Consider the following 14,560-nt stretch of genomic DNA (forward strand, 5'->3'; position numbering starts at 1 on the left):
ATTAAAAAAAGGAAGAAAACCCCATAAAAAATCATAGAGATATCTCACGATAATCACAACATATTAAACGGTTTTCGCACAAAATCACTTATCGCTCTCGTAAAAACCGTTGTGATTATCGTTCTAGGTGTCGTTTTCACTTAAAACCACAGCGATAATCGCTATAAACCGTGTGATTATCACACCCAACCACTCGGCATTCCCATCAAAACCATGACTATTTTTTTAAAAAAATTAATTCATGTTATTTTTGAGCTTTTACCTCGGCCAACGGTACCCGGATCAGGATCATCGCACATCCGTTCATCAGTAGCTAGTCTCTCTCTCAAAAAAGGTGCAAATAAGCTGTTCTCTGATAGTCTGAATACACGGGACTTGCTGAACCAAAGGCAGTCGTCGTCTTCGTACGTTTCCCCACGAAAACATCCCCACCCTCCTGACTCGCGTCATGCACGTATACCACCAACCCCCCCAAAATTCGTGCCACGGCACACTGACGCGCGAGCACACATGTCTGTACAGTAAGCTAAAGCACACGTGTCCGCCACCTGCTCGCCTAGCTAGAGGGCCGGCCCCGTACGTACTTCGCCGTGAAATTTCCGTGTGGCCTTTTTTCTCAGGATAGTCCCTGGCTGGCTCCCTTGCTGATCAGCTCTAGACTTAAGGTGTCGTTTATTGGTAGAGGCTAAATTTTTAGTTTTAGCCTCTACATATCAAATGTTTAGATATTTATTATAATAAATAGTAAATGTAGTTTATAAATAAAACTTATGTATAATTTTGAACTAATTTACGAGACGAATCTAATGAGCCTAATTAACCCATAATTAGCCTATGTTATACTACAGTAAACATTTGCTAATTATGGATTAATTAGGCTCAAAAAATTTGTCTCGTGAATTAGCTCTCATTTATAAAATTAGTTTTTGATTAGTATATATTTAATAATTCAAATTAGTATCTAAACATTCGATGTAATATGAGACTTAAAAAGATTTAGTACTATCTAAGTAACCCTCAGTCGGGTAGCTGTTGGGCAACGCGAATGGGTAGAGTAGTCGACCGGACTGGGGCCGGGCGGGCAGAAAATGCCATTGATCCATCGAGCTGATGTGCTAATGAGTGGCGATGAGGGTCTCCACGCGCACCGACCTGACGAGTGCTCGACGTGTCGTTCGTTTACCGCGAGCGAAAATTGGTTGGTTCTTACCAACGTCGACGCACGGACTCACGCCCCACACGTCGGTGGCTGACAGGTGAGCCTCGTGCCGGCCACTGTTAGCTATGGGCCCGTGCTGTCAGTGGCAAATCCGTACGTATAGGTATAGCTAGATAGGTCGGTGCGTGAGGTATGAATTCTGATGTGCGTCATAGATCGTGAGCATGCAAAAATTTTTTTCCATTTTTGTTGCCACCGGCCCTGCCTGGCGCTCCGCTACTGTTCGAGCCTTCGAGGACACCTCTACACTATAGTGTAGCATCATACTACATCGATGTTTTTTTTTCTTATTTCAGAAAATGGGAGGAATGGTCCTGGTCGTCCGTACAGCCTCCGGCTTTTAACTAATTGCGGTGTCGTTAGCAGCTGAAACGATGTCGAGTGGATGAGTGCATCCATTAATCCATAGCATGAGGTCATTTCTGGAGGCCGCTGAAAAATCTCATAAGTTTTCTGTAGGAAGTCGTAATGGGAGTACCCCTGCTGCATGAATCATCGATCGCCACCTCTTCATCGTTTCCCGCATGGGTGATACAGGCGACGACCAAAAATCTAGCACAGGCCACCATTGTCAGAGCGAGCCACTGCATCCCGAAGATGCATGTGCGAGCTAGAATGAGAGTGGCGGGGCAGGAACTCGATTTCGTTGCTGCTAAGGCCGCGTTCGTCGCAGCCAACAAGTTAACTAAGCTCTATCGTATTCCGCGCACACGCTTTCTAAACTATTAAACGGTGTACTTTTTATAAAAATTTTTATAGAAAAATTGTTTTTAAAAATCATATTGATCTATTTTATATTTTTAATAATTAATTAATCATGTACTAATCTATTACTATGTTTCCGTGTCAATGATAAGTTAACTTACCTTACCCATGCCGAACGCGTCCTAAATATGATGCCAAAAAGCTAGGCAGCGTACGAGTGACAATACCAACCAGAGCATGGCAGAACAAATAGCGCACCCGGTGGTTGGCGGTGCACCTTATGTTCACTAGGTTTGGTGAAGTCGGAGTTACCGTTGGGTGTAACGTTGTTGATAACTATAACACATTTATTCTTTCGCTTTTTTGTGTACGTTGTAGCGGGGCGTGTGATTGGTATGCTGGGAAACTACACACGAAAGTCTTGCTTAACCCTAAGTTGTTGCTAGCAATGTCGACACCCGCTGACGTGAATCCCTCATTAGAGGCGTCGTGGTATACTTCCCCTTTCTTCTAGTGGAAATAAGTTTTGCTACTTCAGAGGAAAGCGCTCTAGATATTTGTTTTTATCCTTAGAGGTATTGTTTGGAATGATATGTAAGAATTTACCACTTGTAGAAGCGGCACTTAACTTGTGTGTCTATGACAAGTAGGTCTAGGGTCCACATGTTATACACATAAAGAGTAACAATTTGTTAAATGAGGTATTGTAGCGGTGGCAAATAATTAAATGCCTTGAAAGGTCCTACTCTATATCTTGGTGTTCACCCATTTATACGAGTGAGGTCATCTTGGAAAGTCATTTATGTTCTCAGCGATAATTATATTAGTTTTTTCTTAAATAACCATCATAATGTAAGGTTTTTGGGGCCGACTTTTCTTGGCCAACTTTCTTTTTAATTAATTAAAAACATGCGCTTCATGCTCTATTTTGAAATTTGCCTCAGAAAAATATGTAACAGCCATGGATGGATCTCGTTTCAAATCGATTTAGTTCATCTGACATATTTTTCCAAATTTTGCAACTTAATTTGGGTGTTTTATGGTTTATCACTAGTTTTTTAGTCGAGAACCACTTGGTGTATATATGCTGGTCTGCTGTCATCAAAACATGTGCTAATATCATCTTCGTTGACGGACAATGAAATATTCCCTCTTTTCCAGTTTGATTAGAATAGTTTTAAAATGCTTCACTTACCTCCCAAGAGGTCCAACATTGAATTAAGGGGCTATTGCATAACTGACCCTATTTTAGGATCCAACTGCACATTGACCCTGTTTTTTCCACTTTGCAGATTTGACCCTGTTTTTCAAATTAAAGGCGCCGTTTGACCCTGAAGTTACTCTACCATCAGTTGGAAGTGGAAAAAATTTAAAAAAGAAAAAGACACACGAAAAGACCAAAATACCCCCATCTCAAACCCTAAACCCTATCTCTCACTCTCTGACCGACAGTAGTAGCAAGTAGAGGTGGAGGCGGCGGCGGCGGCCGACCGAGCAGGGCGCGAGCGGAGGGGGCGGCGGCCGGCGAGGCGGTGGTGGGCGCGCGCACGGCGGGGAGGGCCAGCAGGCGGCCGATGGCGGCCCATCGCGTGGCGGTGCGGGCCAGCACGCGGCGGGCGCGCGTGCGGCCGGCGGGGCGGCTGCGGGCCAGCGCGCACCCGGAGGGCCGGCGGCGGGGCTGCGGCGGGCCAGCGCGGCAGTGGGGAGGCGGCGGCCAGTCGGAGGCCGGCGGCAGCCTTTGGAGGCAGTGACCAGCAACTACACTCTTGGGGTAGTGTATATGGAAGCACAAATTAATAATTTTTCAGGCCTTCTGGTAGCTACGTATTTCTATATTTGTGTACTGATCTGTGAATGTGTATTTTAGAGATGATTATGTGCTATTTTTACATGAACATTCTTATATACTTACCTCACTGTGTGCAGTTTGGCAATTTTGGATAATATGCTGTCAAAATTTTGTTAAAAAGTAGTAAAAACCTTGCCAAAATTTTATTACATTTATCAATTTAACCAAACTTTACTAAAATATCAAACAAATTTGTCTAAAATAGTAAACATAAATAAAATATTACATGTACATTAATTGTTACAATGTATACATGTACCAAATTGGGTCATATGTGCAATAACCATTTACAAGCAGGGTCAAATACGTAAGGGTAAAAACGTCTATTCATGTCTGTTTTAACACCGTTAAGGTCACTTAACGGACTAGGGTCAGTCGGCGCCTTCAATTTTGAAAAACGGGGTCCAATCTGCAAAGTGAAAAAAATAGGGTCAAATGCGTAGCTGGGTCACAAAATGGGGTCAGTTATGCAATAGCCCTCTAGGGTTAGTTTTGTAACAAAAAATATATTCATATTTGGCATATTTTCAATAGTTCCATCAGAGCTTTAAAAAGCAACAAAATAAATGAACGCGTTAATGTTGCATAAGGATTGACAGCATGTGTGCACGGTAATAAAGCACCTTTAGGACTAATTGTCTCATTATGAAATTAAAGTTTAATTATGTGCAGTTTGAAAAGTCTAGAGTATAAATATTTGCTTACTAAAATTGATCAAATTTCAATGACATGATTAGAATTTTAAAACTTATATTTTAGATTTATACCAATTATATTTAAAAATTAAAGTTTGCATTTAACAAATTTTCTTTCACTCCCTTTGAAAATAAATTTGTCGTTGTTTCTATTTCCATAAATTGTAGACTATCAAGATATTTCAAAAACATTACTAAATTAATGTTCTATCGCATTCTTTTCCTAAATTATTAGCTATTTCTCAACTTCTAAAGGTTCAGATTTTGATAAATTTCATACTATTTTTTCTTGATGTTTGCATTTAATATTAGGGGAGACAATATGTATAAGTTAATAATCAGGGTACATGTTTTGTAACTATGCTAACCAAAAGTTTCCATACTAACTAAGGTAAAGTCATAATAAATATAATATTAATTGAGCATTTGTTTCCTTATATAATATGTTACCAAAAGTCATTTTTACCCTTAAGTGGTAAGTGATCTCATCTTACCTCCTACTGACCATTGGATATTGTAAAATATATGGTCTATAATTACTTTGGAGTTTTAAGTCTGTTGGATTATCATAGAGCTGAGCTGAGTTAATAAAAGCTATTATAAAAAGATCGTTACCCATGTGATGCCCAGTCCCGTACGCCCGTTCTAACGTATCCATTCTGTTGTAGCTGTTTCAGGGCTGCAGTCTACAGGAGCACGTACGCAGCACCGAGAACATGGCCTAATCATGGCCCACTGTCAGGCACTGAGGCCGGACACCTCGAGCCCGGATGGACTAGCCCCGACCCCGATGCGGTAACCTCAGTTTTCCCCCGCGGAGGAGGTGGTCACCTCAAGCGATGGACTTACGTGAGCAGGCATGCATGCGGCAGCAGCAGCAGCTTTACGATGATGCTCTCGCGGCAGGTTGCCACACCACCCCGTGAGGCCGTCTGCGTTTCCGTTGTCACGATCGGTCCGGTGCCCCCGGCCTCGCCGAGCCTTGGAAGAAAGCACCGGGCGCGGAAGAGAGTGTAGCACAGCGCGCAGCCGGGCAGGCGGGCAGGCATCGGGGGTCGCGCCGCGCCGCGCCGTATCGGAATGGCAGGCGATATCCCGAGCGCAGCGCACCGCGGGCGATCAGAGGCGTACACGCTCAGCCGCTCTCAGGCCACGAGACGAGGGCGAGACCACCGCGTCACGCGCGCGCGCTGCCCTTGCGGATTTGCTGGGATTGGTCGATATTTGGATGGATTTTCGGGGTGGCGGGTCCTGCTGCTGTGGTCAGGCTAACCAGGGGGGCACCGTGCGTCCTGTTCCGTTTGCTGCGGCCTCGTCGTCGTCTATTGTCGGGACTCGGGCGCCGCGATAGCCGCTTCCTGTTCCACAGCTGCCCGCCGCTTCTCTCTCTCTCTGGTGCTAGGTTTTTTCTTCCATGCCCATGTTAGTTTATTAGGATCTGTAATACCTTTGACCATTCACATTGTAGAGTCCATTCGTGAGAGGTCTTGGAGGAGAAATAGTGCGTCAGATAGGCTAATGTCACTCCTATCACGTAATACACACTACCTTTGTAAGTGTTCTCAGTTTAATATTTCATCATCTTTTAATTTACATAAAGAACAACACTAAACACCTAAAAATCACAAAATAATATAAATACTACTTGGCTTCAGACTCACAACTAGCCCGATTCCCCATCCACCACACAACCGACAAGGAGATGGACCCGCAACAAGATGGCTATTGCAGGGAGATGAGCTCAGTGATAGGGAGATGGACTCAGCAAACGATGGCTTTCCATCTAGATCCAGTGCCTCAAATTAACCACATACGGCGATGGCAGCCACCTATCTTGGGGGCATGGGGCGAGGTGGTGGTGCGGAGGAGGTGGGCTCAAACATGACTACGACGTGAAGAGTTTGACGGGTGGTGGACTTACAGATCCAACAGCTTCTTTACCATGAAATGCTTAGGTATGGTTCTCCCATATTTGAATTTGTCTCTATTTGCTCCTCCACCATCTTACATAGGTCACCGCCATCCTTCCTTCATCTCCAGTCGTCGCCTTTGCCTTCTGCGGCCACGAGCTTCGCTCGAATCTGGCTGCTAAGAGGATGGTTGGGATGATTTTACTCGGAGCTTGGGTGATGCATGCATGCTTTGGGGAGGAGACCTCATAGCAATTAGCGTTTTATATGAGGCTCTGCTCACACTCTTAGATATATGTGCGTCTTTAAAGAGACGCCCTCCGTTCCCTCTCCTCCACAGAGGCAACAACGCGATGTGGCTATATTGTGAATGGTCTAACACGTTGAGCCCTACTCTTCATTCTAAATTTGTTCGGTGCTCAGACTAATGAGACTTGAATTTTTCATCATGTACTATAGGTTAGTCATAGCAGCTCGTGTGGTTCAAAAACTACCTTCTAAGCAAGAGTGAATTAATTTCGAAGTCAATGAAAGCTACAGCTTATATGGGTAAATGCCCTTCATTAGTCTCTCATCGAATCTAACCTATCAGAACGAAAGCTAAGTATGCTACTACTAATAATATACTAGAACTAGTAGAATATGCTAAATCCTCTCTGAAAGAGACTAAGAGTGAGGTTAATAGAAGAGTTAGTTGCTGACACTAAAATATTTCCATATTATTAAAAGGTAACATAGAGTTAACTTATATAGCAATTACACACAAATATATACCATGTTATTAGTATATGGTCGACCTCTCATTTACAAAACGTGTCTTGAACTTTTTTGTGTTGTAGTTGGCTATAAATATATATGTAGCTCTTTTGTCTCTTCTTTCAACCCCCCATCCACATAAAACATAAATATGATGTGCGGTAATTTTTAAAGTCCACTTACATTACCTATCGTAACCACCACCGAAAGTAAGACGAAGCAAAACCCCACCCCAAAAGATCATAGGCTTAAGCTAAACCCTTCGATCCTAACGCAAAAGAAGGCTGCAGGGTGGCAGGCGTAAGTTCACCCACCCAAAGTACCAGACACCCCGTGGAACGGATAGTAGTAGTAGATGGATCGATCGGCGTGCGCGCGCCACCACCGTACACTGAGAGCAGGTACAGTAGCAGACTATAAGTTAGCTATAATCATATTTTAAAGAGATAAGAGAAGAGAGAGAAGAGATGCGGGCTACTAATTTATAGCCAGCTGCACATGGACTCCAAGACAGAGTGTGTGTATAACATATAGGACCATATACTAATATTTTATAGGTAACTATTATATAAATTGGCTATTAGATTGACTATAGATAAATTGAAGCTATTAGTTAGCTATACTATTGAACTTGCTCTGATGCACACACACGCAGCTCAAGCGGCAGTGAAAGCTGCAGCGGAGGCGTGCGCGGCCACGTGACGAGCGGGCGCATGATTACGGGGCTCATTTTTGGGATGCCGCAACCACCAACAGCTCCTGTGCCGCCGGTATTATTGCCCAGGCACAGGCACAGCACAGACCCCCCGCGCAAGGCTGCTGCAGCTGCTGCTCCCTCTAGTCTCATCTCGCTCGCTCTCTCAAAGTCGCCAAAAGCCGAGAGACGGCCAGATCAAAGTACTACAACAGTACACGCTTGCATTTTCGCATCTACTATATATATGGTGATGAGTTTATGAACTGGAAACAGGCACATGCACGCATGGAAGTGAGGGTCAAACGGACCGTGCCTGCCTCGCCCTGCACCACGGCACGAGCGACGTTCGGTGGAAAGAGGTGAATGGACCGGGGTGCTTGTTTCTTCAACACTTAGTAACATCGAATGTTTGGATACTTATTATAAATAGTAAATATAAATTATTAATAAAATCTATTCGTAATCTTAGACTAATTCGTAAGACGAATCTAATGAGCCAAATTACTCTATAATTAGTCTATGTGATGCTACAGTAAACATGTGCTAATTATGGATTAATTGGGCTTAAAAAATTCATCTCGTGTATTAGCTCTCATTTACTAAATTAGTTTTTTAACTAGTTCATATTTAATACTTTAAATTAGTGTCCAAACATCCAATATGACATGTAACGTATAAACTACCCAAAGGACGTCGTACTACTGCTAGCTAGCGGTAGATTTGGCAGCTGCTCCGTTCAGTAGCCCTTGGTTCTTCGTTCCATATCTGACACCCGGGTTCAGTACCGCAGTACGGACAAGTAAAAGTTCAGGAAGGAATTTGCGAAGAAAAATATCCCACGCGAGACACACCGTTCGGTACCAAAGGGATTGGAGGACAAAGTGTCTGAAAAATTATCTCAATCTCTCTTTTCTTGCTTTGTAGTCGTGGTAACTTTGGGCTGTACGGCCAAGGGAGCGTCTATTGTGCACTCCCTCAACCAAAATATAAGCACCTCTTGATTTTAAAATTTTTATCAGTGTAAAGATGTCCAAGGCATGCATACATTTTCAGCCCCTCATATCCTTAAAGGCTGAATCTAAGTAATTTAAATTTGGCCATCGAGGTAACTAAAAGGAAATCCATTCCTTTTCCATTAGTGTTTGCTAAGAGCAAGTACAGTAGTAGACTATAAGCAAGCTATAAACATATTTTAAAAAGATAAAGAGATAAGAGAGAAGAGCAGAGAATTACAGATTTGTAGCTAGTTGCAGCATAGACTCCAATACATAATATGTGTATGACAGGTATAACATGTTAGCATATGTTTTATAGATTGTTATTGTATGAATTGACTATTTAACTTACTCTAAATAAACTACTACTAGAAATTTTTATATTTTAAAACGTTCTGCGTAATGGTGAATGGTCGCCAACTGTGCACGACTAGCGCAGAGCTAACCGTAAAAAAATGGATGCATACTTCCACCCCTGCGCAGAAGACAGCAAGCATCTCACAGTATACCCCACTGGATTTACAGCTAAACTTCTGATCTCACCAACTTTCTTGAACAAAACACAGCTTTAGTTGATTTCAGTACCTAGTGCATGCATCCTCCCTCACTTCTGCGGCTAGTACACTGATTGATCATTTAGCGCTGGTAAAGATCTCATCGTCAAATGACTATGGCCGTCTACTACACCTGCAAACACTGCAAAAAGATCTGCAGGTAAAGCAATTTGAGCATCTAATTAACGACGGTGTATCAAGGACCACAGCATTGCAAACGCTGGCAGGACTCAGTTCAAGGAACCACTGCACTGGAAGCACCGACTTGTTGGCAAGTTGCAACATTATCTGACCGAAAACAACCCCAACACCAGTTTGGTTACTATTCCAAATCACCGCTTAACCGAGTGACACAATAGGAGCAACACCAGAGTGCACTGCAAAGCCAATTTGATCCTTACAAGGCACGCATGCACACACACACGCACACGGAGGGAGACGCGCCCGTTGATAATGTTACAGCATCGACGACTCTCCATCGATCATACTCAGAGGCGCTGCTACATTGCATACCTTTGAGTCCAGGTCCTTGCCGTGTTCTCGTACTTCTGCCTGTCCGTCTTGTACATGTGGGCGATCTCAGGGACCAGAGGATCATCAGGGTTCGGATCGGTCAGCAGGGAGCAGATTGACAGCAACACCTGAAAGCAAGCAGAAAGCACATGTTTGCCGGGTTTGTTCAGCTGAACACTGTGAGGGACCAAGGCATCGTCTCACAGAAGGAAAATAGCGTTGCGCGAGAAAGGCAACCTTGGAAATGGTCAGTGCGGGACTCCATTGGTCCTTCAAGATGTCAAGGCAAATACTCCCATTGCTGTTAATGTTTGGATGGAAAACCTTGGTGCGAAAAGCCACCTGCATATTGCATATCATCGACATCACATTCTTCAGTCTCTTGACACTTTGCGTTGTAAAGCTACAGAACTTTAAATTTGGCAAATGGATATCCAGACTGAAATTTCCAAGTTTGGATAGGATTAACCAGAAACATTTCTAAGAAAAACCGACATGCTATTATTTCAGAATGAAGCATGGAGAACCTTAGTAACAAGTAAGAGCATATCACTGCCAAACCATTATCCAGGGAAAAAAGTTTTCAGATTCAAGAACAATGGTAAAACAACTGAATTAGCATTAGACTGAACTTAGCTTTCACTTTTGCATTACTAGAGTCGTAACTTGCAATAAAAGGATCCAACTGTACCTTTAGCTTATATATGTTCAAATTACTTCTACTTTTATCTCCCTAGCTCGTGTGCGCATCTTTAGTGTTTTCAGAAAGTGAATTGACAAGTTCTCAACCCCTAACACTTCAAAATAGAATAAAAATACAAATAAAATACCAATTCAATTATCCACAAATTATAGCACCTGACAGAGTTCTATTTGTAGATGTTAAATGCACTAAGACATCAATGTTTCCAAATCATCTGATCGACCCTTATCGCCATGGCACTGATCAGACAATTAATCGTTGATCAGACAAATTAATAGACCCTAGTCGGTCCTATATATGTTTTTGTAATATTGAATTGATGAATTAACGATTTATCTATCTTTTAGTGTCATTAATTTGTTGCATTTCTGCTCTTTTCGGTATGCTTACTTTGTGCATGTAAGATGATCTAGATTACTGTAATGTTTTCATTCAACAAAACATCCTCCTATAGTATATAGTGCAAGTGTAAAGCAAAGCAAGCATCAAGATTAATTGTCTCCCCTCCATAATCAGGAATCGTATGATCAGATTACATTGTGAGGCATAGGGTTAAATAGTGCCAAAAAAAGGAGTGACAAGTAAATCATACACAAGTACCTTGGGTGGTTTAAATGGATAATCAGGAGGGAAGTGGATGGTAACTAGGAAAACTCCACCAGCATACGGGCTATCGGATGGACCCATTATCGTCGCTTGCCAGTGGAACATGTCTTCACCAACAGGACCTGTCAAAAAGTAATTAATCATCAGTGTTTACAAATGTGGTTAAGAGTGCAGAGTCCAATGTTAATATCCTTTGCATGAGAACCATCTAATATTAGAGGCATGTGACCTAGCTCTACAGTTTTTGGATTTGCAAGACAGGTAAGGGTATTGAAAATTTGAAACTGTGTCTAACAAAACAGAAGCAAGCTGAAGGACAAAAAACAAGTGCGCACCCTTGTAAGCATGGTTAAAGTCAGGTTGGTTTGCTGAGCCCAAGGGAAATTGGAAGGCGTTACTTTCACAGAATGTTACCATTTTCACTTAAAGGCATATAATAAGTTTTCCTATGTTCCAAAAAAAATGAAATTGTCAATTCTTTATTACAGGTATGCATATGGTGTGCTCCAAGCTCAAAGGAACAAACTCATTCTACCTGTGAGAAGTAACAGTTATGTTTGTTTCCAATATAGAAGTGTGGTCTCAATTACACATGCAAGTGGACGCCACAGTGACCATAAGGTTAATACAAGTAGTGATAACAAATTAAGTTCCTCCTACTGAATATTTTGGTCCTTGTTAACAATTTAAAAAGTTAGTATGACCACTACCAATAAAAAGATAAAAAGGAATATGAACTAACCCATGGACAGAACTGAAAGAACCTGGGTTCTAGAAACAAAACTGTTGCCTTCTACAAATGACTAGAAGGTAACCCATATAAACCAGCATGGATATATCTATTTTGCTAATAAAATTCCTGTGGGTCATTGCAAACAAAAATGTAGACAAACAACTAAGCAACCAACTTTTTTTTCTCTAGAATAAGGAAAGCTAATCATTAAATGATCAGTTAACTTAGAAGGAATAATTCGAATTGGTGTAACTCAGTGTATTTAAAGTACCCCATGCAGCCATCCGCAACTCCTTTGACAAAAAGAACTTAACAGGTAATGTTTACTTGCCATCCTTTAATATGCACATTCAGCTCATATGATTGCCACTTCTTGTTGAACCTACTTGGATGTGGTTGATTTGATCAGATTTAGTTGAAGTTTAGTTTTAGAAAAGTAAACTAATCACAAGAATCCCCACCGTGTCAACAGCACTTAATTTAGTTATCTGCCTAAGAAAAACAAAAAAACTGTACCATCTCAGTCGTAAATTCATAATCGACGAGGTTAAAATAATCATTATGGCATAAATTAGTCATCGCATGATTAATTTACTCAACTGGGATAAACTATACCATCTCAATCGTAAATTCATAACCGATTTGTCAAAAATTTCCATTCATAATCTTCCTATCAGGAAAAGTTCTAATCATACAGCGTTCTTCTTTGTTTACTCACTTTGTTGAGGGCAACTTGAGTATAGAGAGCTACTACAGATACAGCTAATCTAAGCCCCTTTGTTGTACGACAAATTGGATAGAAATTCTCCGTTAATATTCTACAGGGGAGTCCCAAGCATGTGGACAAGAAGTCATTCAGGAGCACATGTAGATCATCTGACTCCTCTGCAAGAGGTGTGGCCTAGAACTGCAAAATCCACGCCAAAAGAAGCAAGCAGGAAAGAAACAAGGACCTGCACTGCATGAGGTAGGGGGATCCTTCTGCAGATCCTTGAGCTCCTTCTGTATCCTCTTTGACGCCATCCCAGCCCACCCACCCCTTGCTCCTATTTTCCGATAACAAAGAGCAATCAAACTACAAATCAGGTGTCACCAAAACTTATCCAGCACAAATTAGAAAGCAATAGCCAAGAAAGCAAACCTGTCTAGCGGAGAGATTCCTCTTCTTCCTCCCTTGCCTCTCTGCCTGCTGCTTTTCCTCCTCCTTCCTCACAAGAATCAATAATGGAGGAGTTGGGGAAAGGAACCGAAGAGGAGGAGGGGTATATATGTCAATGAACCCTCCCTCCCACTTGCTCCTCTTGCTGCTACTAACTACGCACAGGTTTGCGTGCTGGTTTTGTTTATTGGTTTCACCAAATCATCGATTCCTGGGGGCCTTTACTTTAGTGATGCCATGGCTGATCAACAACGGCAGGTGAAAGCCGGATTGGTATCGATCAAATCAAATCAAATGCCATCCACTAACTCCACCCCTTTCGTATTTAGTGGCTGCTCATGAACAGAGAATAATTATTCTCCTTTCTTTTTTTGCTTCTTTCCTCGAATAAAAATTGGTTTGGTTAGAGCGGGGAGATGCAGATAAATAGATATGCATTGTACCTGACTGACATGTAAGGGTGGGCATTATGAGGGTTGGAATTGATGCGAAAATGGTTAGTGGTTTGACCCATTAGCAGGCCGCGTTTTTTCATCGTGGTGATCCTAAGAGCAAGTTCAATAGTATAGGCAACTACTAGCTCCAATTTATCTTTAATCAATCTAATAGCCGATATATATAATAGTTAGCTACAAAACATCAATATATGATCTCACATGTCATATACATATTTTGTCTTAAAACCCGTGTGCAGCTGGTTAGAAATTAGTAACTCACTTCTTTTCTCTCCTCTTATCTTTTTAAAATATGCTTATAGCTGGCTTATAGCTATTATCTTTTTAAAATATACTTATAGGCTATTGTACCTGCTGAAAGTTGAAACTGTTGCTGTGCCCACAGATTCTGTTGATTGGCCCTTCGTCGACCTGATTGATTCCTTATGGTCCACATGTCAGCCACAGGATCGAGAGGATCGAATTCTTGCGTGTTATTGCAGCGAATCGCTCGAAGACAAGTGGATGGGTGCAATCCCGGACTCCCAATTTCTGTTTGGTAGTGTGAACCGAGAGATTAAGAACTCGGTTCTTGGAAGGTTCTCGAGTTATGGATGAAGCTAACCAGTGGATTAGGATCCCCTGCCGTACCGTACTGCACGTTAAATAAACTGCCTCCCTAACCTATGCAGAGTACTTTGGATAGGAAAATGAAGCTCGGAAATAGGTTTCCAATAGAATTTATTGAGATCAAGTACGTGCCGCTGGTTTTCGTCTCTTGAACATGTTTTAGGGGCGCATTCCTAGATGTACGTGGTGTTTCATGTGTAGTAGTGTGTGTGCGTGTTGCGTTAGTATGTAATCGCAAAATAAGTCATATATAAACTTACTTATAAGGCTGGAAATGGAAAAGAAAACAACCTCAAAATGCACCGAATCTGGATATATATATATATATATATATATATATATATATATATATAATATTAAAGTATTTCTATGCTTATCCAGAATTCTCAGGAATTTGAAGCC

General features: G+C 41.8%; 1 protein-coding gene across 1 annotated transcript; it reads right to left on the reverse strand.

The window, feature by feature from the left end:
* Positions 1 to 9,614: 9,614 nt before the first annotated feature.
* Positions 9,615 to 13,425, reverse strand: LOC102715430 (ubiquitin-conjugating enzyme E2 5A). Its single transcript, XM_006644402.3, has 5 exons — positions 13,077 to 13,425; positions 12,889 to 12,981; positions 11,197 to 11,324; positions 10,131 to 10,235; positions 9,615 to 10,021 (listed from the first exon to the last, which is right to left on the reverse strand). The coding sequence occupies exons 2-5, from the start codon at positions 12,956 to 12,958 to the stop codon at positions 9,881 to 9,883; spliced, it is 444 nt and encodes a 147-aa protein (XP_006644465.1). The 5' UTR covers positions 12,959 to 12,981; positions 13,077 to 13,425; the 3' UTR covers positions 9,615 to 9,880.
* Positions 13,426 to 14,560: the final 1,135 nt, after the last annotated feature.

Source organism: Oryza brachyantha, chromosome 1 (genome assembly GCF_000231095.2).
Source record: "Oryza brachyantha chromosome 1, ObraRS2, whole genome shotgun sequence".
In the NCBI taxonomy this organism is placed as follows: Eukaryota; Viridiplantae; Streptophyta; class Magnoliopsida; order Poales; family Poaceae; genus Oryza; species Oryza brachyantha.

Bases quoted from the DNA above. Each gene is read 5' to 3' on its own strand.
- LOC102715430 (XM_006644402.3), bottom strand. From the start codon at position 12,958: ATGGCGTCAAAGAGGATACAGAAGGAGCTCAAGGATCTGCAGAAGGAT. The intron at 11,325-12,888 runs GTCCTTGTTTCT...ACTTTTTGACAG, and splicing joins CCCTACCTCATGCAGTGCAG to GTCCTGTTGGTGAAGACATG. The intron at 10,022-10,130 runs GTTGCCTTTCTC...GCTTGCTTTCAG, and splicing joins CCGCACTGACCATTTCCAAG to GTGTTGCTGTCAATCTGCTC.